The 15,425-nt window shown below is 46.1% G+C and overlaps 2 protein-coding genes and 1 non-coding gene across 5 annotated transcripts; 2 read left to right on the top strand and 1 right to left on the bottom strand.

Moving 5' to 3' along the window:
* The first annotated feature begins 4,383 nt into the window (after window positions 1-4,383).
* On the top strand, window positions 4,384-7,871 carry LOC136471012 (E3 ubiquitin-protein ligase SINAT2-like). Of its 2 annotated transcripts, none has more exons than XM_066468744.1 (4): window positions 4,384-4,577; window positions 5,161-5,452; window positions 6,594-6,980; window positions 7,266-7,871. In XM_066468744.1, exons 2-4 carry the CDS (start codon window positions 5,231-5,233, stop codon window positions 7,590-7,592), a joined length of 936 nt encoding a protein of 311 aa, XP_066324841.1. In that variant the 5' UTR covers window positions 4,384-4,577; window positions 5,161-5,230; the 3' UTR covers window positions 7,593-7,871. The 2 variants fall into 2 exon arrangements, with proteins under 2 accessions (XP_066324841.1, XP_066324840.1); XM_066468743.1 differs by having other exon boundaries at window positions 4,385-4,577; window positions 5,164-5,452.
* Window positions 7,872-8,206: 335 nt separating this feature from the next.
* On the top strand, window positions 8,207-8,288 carry TRNAS-GCU (transfer RNA serine (anticodon GCU)). Its single transcript has one exon. It is a non-coding gene; the product is annotated as a tRNA-Ser (tRNA).
* Window positions 8,289-8,786: 498 nt separating this feature from the next.
* Window positions 8,787-13,346, bottom strand: LOC136475586 (ADP-ribosylation factor 1-like). 2 transcript variants are annotated; one of them, XM_066473101.1, is made up of 7 exons: window positions 12,966-13,341; window positions 11,924-12,014; window positions 10,481-10,596; window positions 10,141-10,200; window positions 9,976-10,041; window positions 9,230-9,435; window positions 8,787-9,037 (listed from the first exon to the last, which is right to left on the bottom strand). In XM_066473101.1, the coding sequence occupies exons 1-6, from the start codon at window positions 13,020-13,022 to the stop codon at window positions 9,241-9,243; spliced, it is 585 nt and encodes a 194-aa protein (XP_066329198.1). In that variant the 5' UTR covers window positions 13,023-13,341; the 3' UTR covers window positions 8,787-9,037; window positions 9,230-9,240. The 2 variants fall into 2 exon arrangements, with proteins under 2 accessions (XP_066329198.1, XP_066329199.1); XM_066473102.1 differs by lacking the exons at window positions 8,787-9,037; window positions 9,230-9,435 and adding an exon at window positions 9,449-9,754 and having other exon boundaries at window positions 12,966-13,346.
* Between the last annotated feature and the right edge of the window lie 2,079 nt (window positions 13,347-15,425).

Raw genomic sequence — 15,425 nt, 5'->3', positions numbered from 1 at the left:
CTCTAGGTTTAGGCCTAGTGTTTAGTGAGGTTTGCATATCTCTTACCACTCGGTGCTTGCGAGCACCATTGTTGTACATCAGAGGGACTTGTAGTCTTGCGAGATCACACCAACCGAGTTTGTGGTGTGGCCGCCACCGTGTACCGGAGAGAACAAGGCCCACGGCGTTTCGGTCGGAAGCTTGATAGTGAAGATGGCAGGGAGCATCCGGGAGAGGCTTGCCGGAAGGCACGTCGTAGACCCACTTGCGCGTGGGGAAGGTCTGAGGCTATCCATGGGGTTACCCAACTGGAAGCTTGGCCCTTGCGAGGAATTCCTTGTAAGGGGCTCCAACAAGGACTAGGGGAAAGCTTGCACGCTTCTCGATACCTCGGTAAAAATACCAGAGTCGTCGACGGGAGTTTGCATATCTCTATCTTGCTCTTTAGCTTCCGCATTTACATTGGTTGTATTACTCCTTTTGCGGTAGAGATAGCAACACACTAGCAAAACTATAGTTGCACATTTAGATGGTTTATCTATTGCATAAGTTTTGCTAGGGTTAGAAAAAAAGGCCATAGTTTAGAGTTAGTTTTTTAAGTTGCCTAATTCACCCCCCCCCCTCTTAGGCGTCACGGTTCTTTTCAATTGGTATCAGAGCCAGGTTGGCTCAATTTGGACATTTGTCTTAACCATCGTTGAGCCGACGCTATTTAGAGTGGTTGGGATGGATACCTCTAGGCCTCTGCATTTTGACGACACTAACTTCCTCTATTATAGAGCTAGAATGACTTGCTATCTTGAGGCGGTTGATTTGGAAGTTTAGAAAGTCACTCGTGACGAGATGAAACCCATTAAGAATCCCAATAAACCCACAAAGTGTGAAGAAAAGGAAATTTATTTCAATGCTAGAGCCAAAAATTGCTTGTTCGAATCTTTTAGCATGGATGTGTTTAACCAAGTATTCACTTTAAATACGGCACATGAAATATGGTTAAAACTCCAAGAACTCCATGATGGCACATCAAATGTCCATGAGCAAAAATATTGTCTAGCTAAACAAAATTATGATTCCTTTACAATGAGTGATGATGAGCTTGTTCGTGATATCTATTCTCGTTTGAATCTAATTATCAATAAGCTCCATTCAATTGGACTAACAAAGCTACATGATGCGGATATCATGAGGAAGATCATCTCCATGCTACCATAAAATAAATATGCAAGCATCATTACCATCCTTCACAACATGGAGGACTTGAGCACCATGACCCTAGAAGCTTGATAGTGAAGACGGCGGGGAGCATCCAGAAGAGGCTTGCCGAAAGGCACGTCGGAGACCCACTTGTGCATGGGGAAGGCCCGAGGCTATCCATAGAGTTACCCAACCAGGAGCTTGGCCCTTATAAGAGATTTCTTACGAGGGGCTCCAACAAGGACTAGGGGGAAGCTTGCGCGCTTCTTGATACCTCGGTAAAAATACCGGAGTCGTCGACGGGAGTTTGCATATCTCTATCTTGCTCTTTAGCTTCCGCATTTACATTGATTGTATTACTCCTTTTACGGTAGAGATAGCAACACACTAGCAAAACCGTAGTTGCACATTTAGATAGTTTATCTATTGCATAAGTTTTGCTAGGGTTAGAAAAAGAGGCCATAGTTTAGAGTTAGTTTTTTAAGTTGCCTAATTCCCCCCTCTTAGGCGTCATGGTCCCTTTCACACGTGCAGCGTAATGCACCACAACGCTTCGTGTTGCGTCATGGAGCGATAGTTGCCTCATTTGACATGAGCAACGATCAACTAGGGTTCAAAGGCCGGCCCATGAAGGGCTCGAGGCCGCCCCACATCAAATAGAGCCAGGGGAGAAAACGTAGATGAGCCCCATGTGGCCCTCGCCCCCGTCTGCCCCAAAGTAGACAGGGTCACCTCAACGTTCTCATTCGATCCTGAACCTCTTGCCAAGCCCACAGAATCTCCATCGAGAGGAGGCCATCAGGCCACCTAGGTTGGTCTCCGAAACGACCCAGGCATCTACCGGGTTGTAGGTAAAGGAGCAGTGGAATGTCACAAGAAGGCTATGCCGACCCCGTCACGAACAACGGACCCAGATTCCACTCGATCATACCCGTTAGCGAACTCACCAAACGCGTCACTCAAGCTCGAGCGATCGGGACAAGGGATAAAACTCAGCCCCTCTAGTTATGAGAAATCGAGGATGGGGTAACGCACACAACTCAAACCGACCCCTACCAAAGCCCAACGGGGCTCGGGGGCTCAAGACACCAAAACACCCAAGTCTACGACCCTAAACTCGCCTCATCCATCGGCTACGCTTTGACTGCACACCAAACACCCAGGTTTGTGATCCCGAACTCTCCCCATCCATCGGCTACGCTTCGACTGCACACCAAAAAACACCTGAGTCTACGACCCCGAACTCGCCCCATCAGGATCCACGAGCTCCGGCTTGTCCGATCCCTAAACTAAACTAACTAACTGCCTCAGCTGCGCAGGCTACACTAAGGCTAGGATCCCTAAACTAACTGCACCGCCCAATCCCACGGCGCGCACCGACGCTAGGATCCGCGAGCTCCGTCTCGTCCGATTCCTAAACTAACTGCCTCGCCCGATCCCACGGCGCACATCGACGCCAGGATCCACGAGCTCTACCTCGCCTGATCCCAAAACTAAATGCCTCAGCTGCGCAATGACGCCTTGGTTGACAATTCCATCTCGACTAAAAACACGCACACATGCCCGCTAACAAACACCTCCCGGACGATTCTGCCCAAATCGCCCGGGGGCTCGGGGGCTACACCCGCGGGTGCGCTCGTGCGCACTCGCTGACGAAACGAAAACCTCCCTCGCTGACAACACGAAAACCCCCTAGACGATTCTGCCTGAATCGCTCGGGGGCTACACCCGCGGGTGCGCTCACGCGCACCCGCCGTTAAGATAAAAATCCCCTAGACGATTCTTCCCGAATCGCTCGGAGGCTCCTGTCGGGTTCATAAACCCGGGGTCCCTCGCGGACCGGCTTCCCAACAAAGGCTCGGCCCAAGCAGACAACGCATAACTCATGGGCCGGCCCAGGTATCTGAACAACAGGCTGAAAGGACGATCCAATCACCAACCGAAAGGTCTGGCCGAGGAGGAGCGGCGCCCGTTTTCTGACTTCGGCTTATCTTTCCGACCGGAGCGCTCACTTTGATCTCCAGCCCGTCTCCGGACGGCCTCTCTGACCGGAAGGCCTGGCCAAAACACTACTTCCGGCTTCGACCCCACGTCTCCGATCGGGGTATGTCAAAATCCTGCTCACTGCTCTTCTCCGACTAGCGCAATCAGAGCCGACTGGACCAATCGATCGGGGATGCCCGCTCGGTAAGGACCAGGAAACGGGGGGAGAAAGCAAGGCAGGGCGCACAAGTCAAACCATGATACCAGGGACCGTACCCTGTACACTTGCAGAAACAGTACTCTGCAACCTCCCTGGCACAACAGAGCCCAAACAGTGTTGTATGCGCCGATATTTTTCCTTACAGTATTGTGGGCGTCGTTAACTCCCATACGGTAAGGCTCCCCCATGTGTCTCTGGGCACCGACAGTGTTGTGGGTGCCGATATTTACCGTACCGATTGAATATGGTGAAACTTCTCACATGCCTCTGGGCATCAACAATATAGCAGGTACCGACATCTACCATACCCGAATAAAACGACGCAGCCTTCCACGTGCAGCCGACATCCAACAGTGTTGTGGGCGCCTACCATCATCCTGTACCCGTCGGCGTGGACAACAAGGCTTAAAAACATACGTACTCTCTCCCTCTCATTTGTAAGGCTATCTCCTTCATCTATAAAAGGAGATGCGCTTTCTCCCAACATTTAAGTGATTCCAGATTGATTAGATCGATCAAGTTCACTAGTTCACAACCACAGAATCGCCAGGTTCGAACCTCAATCATATGCTTGAACACTTAGTTTACAGCGGAGCTCTCGTCACTCTCGGCTCTTCCGACCGGAGTCCGATCGGACCTCTCGTACATCTCATCTTTCTCCTTCTCGTTTTTAACCCAACTGAAAACTTCGAGCACCTGGGCTCAGGAATAAAGTCACCGGCCGACTTAAATTGGACGTAGGGCACGTTGCCTGAACCAGTATAAACCCTGTGTCATTGAGTGCTAGGCCACCTCCGATCACAACGTATGACAAAACTATAAATATTTACTTGTTGGTCACTTTCTGCACCGACAGAACCTTATCATGTGTATCTATTCGTATTAAAAAAAAAAGAAAATCGAGTATGGTTGGGTGCTTTTTCCTTTTCAAATCTCAAATGGGAACGTGAGAGCATACGAAGGGGTGGGAGCACCGGATACACTGGTACTTACTAGTTACTACTACAGTCGTGACTACTGAGGACCTGAGGTGTCCCGTACGGCCGAACAACCTTTATCCCCCGGCATTCTCTCTCTCGGTGGTTCTCCCGTCCCCCTCGCGTGCGCTCTGTGCCGACGACTGCTCGGCCGCCGCCGCCCTACGCCCTGGTGCCCAGGTTTCCCTCTTCGCGACCTTCGCCGGCGACGAGCGCTCACCAGGTACGCCCACCTCTTTCTCTTCCGCTCTTGCTGTGCGAAACCGAGCACCCAAACCCAAGCTCTTTGTATTTGGATCTGAAATCTGACCCAATTTCAAGTGCAGTATACATGTATACGCCTACAGACTTCGGATTTCTTGGCAAAAAAATATTGGGTTGGGTCCGCCCCTCCTGTACATGTCCTTGATTAAATGTAATACATCGGGCGAAGTAGGTCGGGTTACCCGTAGTGGCAAATTCGAGTTAGGAAACTGCCAAGGTACATGGTCATGGATGAGAGTCACTGGTATGTGGTGCTTCTTCAGTTCTGAGATCTGAATGTAGTTTGCTCACCAGTAACTCGCGTCAAGTTGGATTCCGACGCTTCAGTTGCTCAATTCATTTATAGTTCTGAGGAATTATCCATTTTTTATGTGACCCTGATAAACTGAACATCACTTTTCCCTACGTAATTGAGCGGTAGAGCTCCTGCCTTTACTTAAAAAAAAACACTGAACATCAGCTCAACTTGCGCAGGATGTTAATTCTGTTGTGCTTAGGTGCCATGTTTCTTTTGATGCCGAAATTTGGTGTGATGTGGTTAGCAGGAAAGCAATGGAGTGGTGGGGTGCTGATGTTTTGTGCTACTTCCGAACCTGAAAGGAGCTTCTTACAATGGCACCAGGAAGCAGCATTGTGACTGTAGTCCCTGAGTCGGACTGTGGAGATGACGATGGGCTTTCTGAGGCATTTGGGGGTATCAGGCTTGACGTAGACTCTGCAAGTAAACCGTGGTCTACATCGCTAGCCAATGTTGCATTATCATCACTGTCTGGCTTGAATGATTTGCTCGAATGTCCAGTGTGTACCAACTCAATGCGCCCACCTATACTCCAGGTTTGTGTGCTTAGACATATCTTCTCTTTTTATTTTGTTGTCAAAAGGAGGTGCTTTGATAATTGCAGTATGCATCTTTGCTTGTTTGAGTTTGTATGCAAAGAAAATGCTGTTAGCTTACATTGCCTATTAGATATGTAGATTGAGTTAGTATAAAAGGTATACTTTGGTAATTGCAGTATGCATCTTTGCATGTTTGAGTCTGTATGCTAAGAAAATGATGTTAGCTTACAATGCCTATTAGATATGTGGATTGAGTTAGTATAGAAGGTGGGTTGACTGGGTTCTATGGTACTAATGCTGCATTTGCACCACCTTAAGGTATCTAGGTTTGCCCATTGATCTCAAGTTGTTCAAACTTTTGTTCTGTTAAAGTCCTAGTGTAACATTTTTTCTATTGTCACATTGTAATCGACGATAAGTTCTCTGGGATCCACATGGATGAAGTCTGTTTCATCTTCGCATTGCATCTGTCATGTTGTCCATTACAATTATGGACTCTCCTCACATCAAAATAATCTAGAACTTCCTGATGTTAATGAAAGAGCAGCAATGAAGGGACCTGTCATTTGTTTCCTCCGTATGTTTATATCAGTGCATGCATAGTGTTGGAGCCCATGTTTATCAGTTTATATCTTCGCTTTCTTAGAATTTGGCATGGTCATGACCATCAGCAAGTTTAAAGTTTTTATAGCTTGCAATTGCATTGGAACACTTTCAAGCAAGTTTAAAGCTTTTATAGCTTGCGATTGCATTGGGACACTTTCAAGTTTTTTCTAGTCTGCTATCTCTCCCTCTCTCTAGACACACATACTATTGTGTATTGTCCATGGTTATGTTTATTGTATCCTTGTTCTGCATTTTTTGTCAACAAAATACCTTTATTGTTCCAAAGAAAAGATTAACTTTATTATAACCACAACTCCTAAGTTTAGGTAATGTTTGTACACATTTTTTCATTAAAATAATTAAATGAGTTGCAAGCTAATTGTGTTACTTGAATAGTGATGGTATTCGTATCACTTCAGGATTTATATAATGTAATTTAAACAACAGCTTCAGTTGCAATGGTTAGAGTTACAGAAATGAATTCAGGAAATGAGAATGCTAATAATTTACCGGTTCCTTGTTTTTTCTGCAGTGCCCAAATGGCCACACAATCTGCTCTAGTTGCAAGCACAGGGTAGAGAACCATTGCCCAACGTGTTGCCAGGAACTGGGAAACATCAGGTGCTTAGCGCTTGAGAAGGTGGCAGAACAACTTCAGCTTCCATGCAAATACCAGAGTATGGGATGCACTGAGATTCACCCATACAAGAACAAACTCAAGCACGAGCAGTTCTGCAGGTTCAGGCCATACAACTGCCCGTACGCAGGTTCAGAGTGTCTGATCACAGGTGATGTTCCATTTCTGGTGTCTCATCTCATCAATGACCATAAGGTGGACTTGCATGAGGGCTGCACATTTAACCACCGATATGTGAAGCCCAACCCTTACGAAGTGGAAAATGCTACATGGATGCTCACTGTAAGTAAAATGACACTTCTGTTCATGTTTAAGTACTCAAGCGTTTACTACCGATACATGGGAAACATTCCTGGTAATTTAATCTGGATTATCTGTATGGTCAGTATATGCATTGAGTAGTGACTTGCATAGTATTTTCCTGACTAGACCTACTTCTGAGATGCCTCGTATCTTTAATGTGATCAGATCTGTGTCATTTGTTTTGAACCCATCCATCCTTTTTCTTACCTGTGATGGCTGTATCATAACCATTCCATTCACCCCCATTGTGTTTGATACATACAGGTTTTCAAGTGTTTTGGGCAGCACTTCTGCCTGCACTTCGAGGCGTTCCTGCTGGGGATGGCGCCGGTGTACATGGCGTTCCTGCGGTTCATGGGCGAGGAGAGCGAGGCACAGGGGTTCGGGTACAGCCTGGAGGTGGGCGGGGGTGGGCGGAAGCTGACGTGGCAGGGCACGCCGTGGAGCATCAGGGACAGCCACCGGAAGGTGCGGGACAGCTTCGACGGGCTCATCATCCACAGGAACATGGCGCTCTTCTTCTCGGGCGGCGGCAGGCAAGAGCTCAAGCTGCGGGTCACAGGCCGCATCTGGAGGGAGCAAGGGCAATGAAAAGCATCGCATCCTCCCGTTCCTGGTGGTGCACCGTGCTCATCCGGGGGCAGCTTCTGCTGATCTGCTCCTCGCCATGGTTTAAGTCCCATTCCGTGTTCGTCCTGTGCATTGGCTGTATGTACAAATATTTTGGATACGTTGTAGCCTAGACTAGACTGTCTCCAGACCTGATTAACACGTGGGGAAAGCCCCGGCAAAACCTGTCAGTCTGACATGTGATCATGTTGATGCCTTTTGCCTTGTCTGGTTGTCCCTGCCAGATAGGCGTTCTTGTGAGCAAGTGTTGATACCTGTGCTACGGCTACGGTTGTATACCAACGAAAAGCCAGGGGGAAAAATAGGGTAGATACCGGGGCGAGCTGAGATGGGCACGGGATCTGCTCGTGGTCCTCAATGCACATATGTTTTTTTTTTCCTGTAGCAGCCAACTGCCAACGCTTTACTAGGCTTGGCCTGGGCGCCGGGCTGGGTGCAAGCGATTTCGTTGTCTGAATGAATGAACGTGTACGTGTAAATACGATAAATAATAGATCAAAGAAAAGTGTAGCGGTTTGATAGGGGAAGAAAATAAATACGATAAATAACTTTTGTGTTCCATGCTCTACAACGACGACGCTTTGGCCGAGTGGTTAAGGCGTGTGCCTGCTAAGTACATGGGGTTTCCCCGCGAGAGTTCGAATCTCTCAGGCGTCGTTTCCTTTTTCCTTCTTTCTCCCTTTTTTTTTTGCTGCCTTTTCTCTCTCCATGCCAAAAGGAACACACTGATAACAAACCAATCCAGGAAAAATGTTGTATCCATCATCTGCAAAATGGGATGTGTTTATCCTTCTACTCTGGGAGATTTTTTTCTATCCATGCCAAAAGGAACCTAGAATTGGACACACTCATAACAAGCCAAACCAGGAAAAATGTTGTATCCATCATCTGGAAAATGGGATGTATTTACCCTTCTATCTGGGAGATTTTTTTTTCTATACCACTGAAATTTCACTCACACGTGACACGTCGATCCATTATATGCAACCGCTGTGCCCACGTTTCACTGAGACCTCAACGACATACGAGGAATTTCCGGAATTTCCAGCAGCGCAGGAGAAAACAATTGCAATATATTCTTACGTTGTGAGCAGTTGACAAAGCTTCTAATCACCAGAATCACAGACGATCTCTTTTATTGTAAAGCAGTCAAACAAACAACAAAACAACCACGTGCACCAGCTCTCAAGTATACACACAAGATCTACATTCGTCCAACAATTTACAAACAATCTCTGGAGAAAGGTATGCGAGTTCCTGCCGGATGAACTGGCTCATGTGATACCAACACAAAGGAACTCCATCAGCGGGCAGCCACACCAAGGAATGCTTGTGCTGGAGCATGTTCTTGTGGGCTTACGGCGGATCATGGCAGGTGCCGTCAGTTGGTTGAGGCACTGAGCTCACTGCACAAACAGAACATGCATTTTAGAATGGGTTGAGGCCCACATCGTACATTCTGAGAGGAGAACTGAAAAAAGTTATGCCGGGTGCAAACAAAGGAAAATGGTCCCTGACTGATCGAGGTTCATGTTCATCCCATATACTAATGTAAAGAGAAAAGGGGGTTCAATTCTGTGCTCAGAATGATACAGAACCTTCCACTGGATTAGATGGAAGGGCCAGCAACTGAAGTTGCATGACCCGACTCTTGCAACTGCTTCAGAGTGGACGCAAGCCAGTCGAGCCCGTCATATAGGCCCTCACCACGGAGTGCGCAGGTCCCCTGTATGTGCCATATTCTGTTCCTAAGATCATGCAGCCCCAGTCCTTCACTAACCTCATCCGTGCTCATCGCACATCTCTGTGTGAGCAAGAGAAAGATATCAATCTCAGAGTACCGCTCAATCACTGCTCATTTGAGACTTCCATAAGTCTGAAGATATTAACAACATGGCAGTTCTAAACTTACTGTTTTTTCAATTAGCCATACTGAACAAATAAACGTTTTTAGTACTCTAAAGTTCCATGAGAGCACCAATAGTTCCCAAGAGTCAAGAGTTCCTAGATAGGAAGGTCTTTGTCCTTGTTCAAAGTAAATGCTCTGATATCTTGGCATCTTGCTAATATGGACAGAGTAAAATTTGTTTCTGTAAGGTAAATTTATCCTACAGAAAGCTCATCTGTAATCAATAAAGAAGACAATGGATACCTCATAACCTTGCAAAATAATTTAATGTGACACACAATACAAACTGAAATAATAATAAAAAAGAACATGTGATAACTACTCATTATAAGAAGGGGACTTCAAAACATAAATAAATAAACAGCCGCATGTGAATAAGGTCATAAAATATTACACAGGTAGCCCTTAGCACTCCAAATTCTTGGTTTAACTTACCAGATCCTGTTTGTTTGCGAATACCAAGATTATGCTGTTTGCCATCAAAGGGTCCTTGATAATGGTCTGTAAGGAGAAAAAGGATGCATGGCATCGTATCATCAATAGACATGATCTAAGGGGCCAGGAAGTCTTATACTGATGGAGGTAGTATGACTATTTTACCTGGAATTCTTGCCTCGCATCTCTAATCCTTTCTCTGTCCAAAGAATCAACGACATAGATCTGCAACAAACCGAAAGCTGAAACACAAACTTAGCAAGAAGATTAAATGCCCTTCACTTACTATTCTGCATGCCAATTTACTAAGCTACCCATGCAAAAAAAAAGTTTGAAATGTGCTTAGCCTTGAGGGACTACATATAGGCTGTGATGTGGATAACTACAATCGAAGAACAATGCACAAAGTTAACAACATATCAAGAGTTGAGAAAGACAAGAGGACCAAAGAGACATAATGGGAAGCTACTCATGTGTCTATAGACTTGCAAGTAATAGTTATTACCAGTGCATCAGAATTACTCAGGTACATCTTCCACAGTGACCTGAGTTTTTCTTGCCCACCCACATCCCACACAGTGAATACCACATTCTTATACTGAACCTTCTCTACATTAAAACCTGCAGGAAGGATGGAAATTATGTTACCAGAGGTAGCCATTGGATGGAGAAATGGGGGAGAAAATTGCATATTTGGGACTCCAATCGTCGCGCTTCGCAGTTTTGGGACTCCAAACATCGACTTCGTAAAATAGGACTCCAAACATTGGACACTTAATTTTATGGCCATTGTGTGTATTTTCTACCTTTTCTATTATTCCTCCATGTATCTGTGACCTGGACGGACTTTTTTACCCCTGTGGCCATTTGCTCGTTACGTACAGATGCTACGCTGTTTGCCTGTTTCATTTGGCCCCAGTTTCATTTACACGTTACGGCCTGCATCCATGGGGCCATCAGGCGCGGCCAGCGAGGCCAGGCCATGGCTTCCTAGCGCCTGGCCCTGGGAACGGCCCACCATGGCGTCGGGCGGGTGGCTGTCTATGGCTGCCGGCACCGCAGGCTAGGGATCGGGGTGGGCGGCGGCTGAGATCTCACGGCGGCTAGACGAGAGGTCGGGGTCGCGCGGTTAGGGCGACTCGAAACGTCGGAGCCTTCGCACGACGTAGATTACAGTCTTTTTTGGAGGCTAATACATGTATATAGATTAAAAAATAGAGAAAATACGTACAATGGCCATAAAATAAAGTGTCCAACATTTGGAGTCTTATTTTTAAGAAGTCGACGTTTGGAATCCCAAAACTGCGAAGCGCGACAATTGGAGTCCTAAATATGCAATTTTCTCGAAATAGGGATAGCAACAAAGTCAATCTAGACTCCAGAGCATTATGTTAGGCATGGAGTTTCTACATAGCTCCATTTGATCATGTAAAGTTGTGTCAAGTAACATGATCTAGAAGAAATCGTTCACAACAGCAACTTCAATAACAAGGAAACTAAAATTCAAATTGTGGGAAAAAATCATATTACAAGCCTGACTTAAAATGTTTTCTCATCCGAATCATTCAAATTATATCATCATTACATTTTCCAGCTTTCAACTATTCATCTTCCACATTTATATCATCATGAATTTCTAAATCAAGACTGGAAGAAGAATGCTTTGAGGAAAGTCATTTTTCAAACCATCAGATGCAATATACACAAATGTTTCTGAATCGATACCAATTAAGATCAGATTATGCCTTTGAAGCATGCACTCTCAGCAGACAAATCACACCAAGTATTTCAGCAAAAAAAGAAAAAGCTTTTTGGTTCGATATTTTATTTGGTAAGGCACATAATAAGCGAATAAATGTGTCAGTTTATAGAATAAAACTGCACGCATGCCGCAATCATTCAGCATTGGAGATAAATGGTAAGTAAAATAATGATATGGGCCACCAACCGACTGTAGGGACTGTTGAAAGAACCTCTCCCATGTGCAGCCTGTACAGTATTGTTGTTTTACCAGCTGCATCGAGACCAAGCATCACAACCTTGAAGAGGGTAGTGACATGATTAGTGAGTAGTGACAGACTTAGATAAGCATTGATAAAAAAAACAAATTGGAACTGATGGAGGATGATAGGATGAATAAAGGAAGAGTATTTTCTATAAGCAGAGATGTTTCTCTTGTAAAAAAGACAAAGAAAAGTTGGTGGAGTGGTTAGTGTTAATTGGCTTAAGGAGAATATCGAACCTCTATATTTTTAGCTAGAATCACTAGAATGCTAGTTGGTAACTCATTTTTCAGCTCAAAATCAGCTGGTTAGAAAGCAGTACCCAGTAGACCCATCTACAGCCAATTCCTTGACTGCTACCTCCATCCACTTGTTCTAAAAAATCGCAATTCACCGCAAGGGTGATATAGTTTTATTTAAAAGCGAGAGAGAAGGACTACAGAGTGACCAAGCACTGAATTGGGAATTCAATAGGCTTCTGCATGGCACAAGTTAATAACTGAACTTAAAGAGCCCTGGAATCAACAGTAGAATCCTACTTAACTTAAAAGCCCTGGAATGAAGATAAACCGTAACAATGGATCCCTGGTCACATACTCAGTACTCACATGACAATGGATCCCTGGTCACATACTCAGTACTCACATGCCACTCCCAGTACAGAACCAAGATCGAAGCTATACCTCTAGCAACGGAACATCGCATCAGCAAGTAAGCCACGCCAACCCACACGCCCGAATCCTCGCGCAGTACCGAGCGGAAGCAACGTTCCTCACATTTCCAGACGAGCCGAGCCACTCGAGGAGCAGGCGGGCCTAAACCATGCCCTTCTTTCAACCCAAAGAGAAACTAGAACACGAGCCTAGGAGTTGCCAGAACGAGCAGCCTACTTAAGCAAAGAGACGGGTGGAGCAAGCAATCGAATCGAATCGAAGGAAGGAACCGCAGGTAGAGGGGGGAGAGGGGCAAGATGGTATCATTACGTACCCTCATCTCCCTGGTGGAGAAGAAGGAATCGAAGAGCCTGCGCAGGGCCTGCCCCATCTCTCCGCCGCTCGCTCAACTCCTCCCTGCCTCCCTCCGGTCGGGTTCTTGGCCCTCCGCGGCGGGCTGCTGTTCTCCCTCCCCTTCTCCCCTGTCCCCGGGATTCCGTCCCGTCGAGCTCAAGAGGAGCGGATCGCGGGAGGGAGCCTGCAGGCAGGGCCGGCGCTGGACCAAGCGGGGCACGGTCCGGTCCAGTGGGTGCTAGGTTGGTCAGGTTTGGTCTGGTTCTGGCGAGAGCAGACAGCAGAGAGAGAGAGAGAGAGAGAGAGAGGAGAAAAGGAAGAAGCAGTGGGTTGTGTGTTCTTGCCTTCTTGGCAGGGTTTGGCAGTTTGGTTGGTGGGGTTTGCTTGCTTTGCCTCGCCGTCGCCGCCAGAACGACAACACGACGCACGCGGGTAGAATTCTTTGCTTGGTGTCTTCGTGTTTGTGGCGGTTTAGTTCCAAAAATTTTATAAAATTTTTCAAGATTTCTTGTCACATCGAATCTTTGACGCATGCATGAAGCATTAAATATAAATAAAAAATAAAACTAATTAAACAGTTTAAACGAAATTCACGAGACGAATCTTTTAAGCCTAATTAGATTATGATTTGACACTAATTATCAAATAACAACGAAAGTGCTACAATATCCTTTCCAAAAAAAAATTGATCAACTAAACCAGGCCTCTGGAATTTTGATTCGAGACCATTCAGCACGTACAATGCTCACATTCAGCCAGCTGCCAGCCATACTCGGGTGTTTTTTTTTCCCAAGGTATCATAGGAATAATTTATTTATCCTAGGTTGTTTGAGGCTTTGAGCTACTACTATTGTGTACATGATCTTGGGAATTAGGGTAATCGTATATACTAACAATAATTGGTGCGAAATTAAGAGCATAATCAATAGGAACATAGGTAATAGGTTTACATCAAACTTCGTTCAATTAAAACGATATAATTACAGCTACCAAGATCGATTATAATGCTATGACAATGACTAAATGTAGTGTTTGCGCGGAACTAGAGATTAAGAGGAAATTAGACAAACTTGCTACTATGATTGAGACGGTTCAAAACTAATTGCTTTTTTAGATTAATTCTACTAGCCAGTCCGTGCGTTGCTACGGATAAAAAACATATCAAATATGTCATCATGCTGTAATGGTAAATGTGATTATATAAAGATGTTTTTACATGTATGTTATTAAAAAAGTTTATAATTACACATAAACCATTAAAAAATTGACCGTACATGAGTGCCATCGTTCTGAACTTCTTTGTTCTCCAAGTCATTCTGTCGGTGTTCTGTTCGTTTTTTACCATTTGAGAGTCCTGACAAGTGGGTCAGGTCAGTCAAAATGTCCATAATACCCCTCTCATCCCTATCATCTCTCTCAAACTCTGTCTCTCTCTCTCAAACTCTCTCTCTTCTCGTGCGTGCGGGGCGGCCGGGGGCTGGGCTGGGCGGCCGCGCGGAGCAGCGGCGCCGAGGCGGTCACCGCGGCCGCGAGCTCGCGCGCGTTAGCCTAGATGAGGTGGCGCTGTGGTCGGAGTGGAGCTGCCCCCCGCGCGGCTGCCCCCCGAACACAGCGAGCTCCGCGACCGAAAAATTTGTGGTTGTGTATTATGAGATTTTCGAGTGGGAATAGAAGCCTGAATCCTCCACGTGCCCTATGGGATTCATCCCTTGTGTCTGTGATTTTCGTGGAGCAGTGTTTTTGTTTTTTTCCTCTCGTTTCTTGCCCCGATTAGCTGATTCTTGAGCGTTTTGGTTCGTTCCTTTTCGTTTGATTCGTGCTATGACATGAGTTTAGGTTACTCCTTAAGTGAATTTGATTGAATCGACTCGAGCACGAAGAAATCGAACGAATTGCTTTTTTGGGGATTTTTTTCGTGTTCTTGGCTAGATCTGATTTTCCCGGAGTTTGAGTCAATCTCAAGCGATATATCTTGGGGATAGGCTAGTGCCAAGCTAAATTTCACCCGTCCAAATTTTGAGTTCGATTCGTGGAGTTTTGGGTCAGTTTTTGTCGATTGTTTGTCCGCTCCTTTTCCTGTTCGTGAGTTCGTCGGTCTCTGTTCGTTGCTAGCAGTATTGGCTGCTCGTCTGTTTGGCAGGGGGATGTGCGTGGGATTGGCTGAGCCAAAGGGGCGTGAGTGCCCAGCACCTTCAATGCTCATCCAGCAGCCATGCTGCTTGCTTTCTCAGCGCCGAGTGCTCCCTGTGCGTGAACGTTTTTGTTCTTCTTCGTTCTCGGCTGTGTGCAGACCCGCAGTCGTTCTGTCCCTCCCTGGTCTTTGCGTTCGTCGGTCTCCTGTATTCCGGCCACGAGCAAACCAGCACAGCAGCGTGCTTGCCCTTGGTGGGCTGCTCGCCGAGCCAGAGTCCAGCACCGAGCGTGCTTGCATCCAGCTGTG

Source organism: Miscanthus floridulus, chromosome 8 (genome assembly GCF_019320115.1).
Source record: "Miscanthus floridulus cultivar M001 chromosome 8, ASM1932011v1, whole genome shotgun sequence".
NCBI lineage: Eukaryota > Viridiplantae > Streptophyta > Magnoliopsida > Poales > Poaceae > Miscanthus > Miscanthus floridulus.
The sequence above is the reverse complement of the archived record's forward strand: the minus strand, read 5'-3'. Positions and strand labels throughout refer to the sequence as shown.

Bases quoted from the DNA above. Each gene is read 5' to 3' on its own strand.
- LOC136471012 (XM_066468744.1), top strand. From the start codon at position 5,231: ATGGCACCAGGAAGCAGCATTGTGACTGTAGTCCCTGAGTCGGACTGT. The intron at 5,453-6,593 runs GTTTGTGTGCTT...TTTTTTCTGCAG, and splicing joins TGCGCCCACCTATACTCCAG to TGCCCAAATGGCCACACAAT. The intron at 6,981-7,265 runs GTAAGTAAAATG...TGATACATACAG, and splicing joins ATGCTACATGGATGCTCACT to GTTTTCAAGTGTTTTGGGCA.
- LOC136475586 (XM_066473101.1), bottom strand. From the start codon at position 13,022: ATGGGGCAGGCCCTGCGCAGGCTCTTCGATTCCTTCTTCTCCACCAGG. The intron at 12,015-12,965 runs GTACGTAATGAT...ACCCTCTTCAAG, and splicing joins TCTCCACCAGGGAGATGAGG to GTTGTGATGCTTGGTCTCGA. The intron at 10,042-10,140 runs GTAAAATAGTCA...TTCTCCTTACAG, and splicing joins ATGCGAGGCAAGAATTCCAG to ACCATTATCAAGGACCCTTT.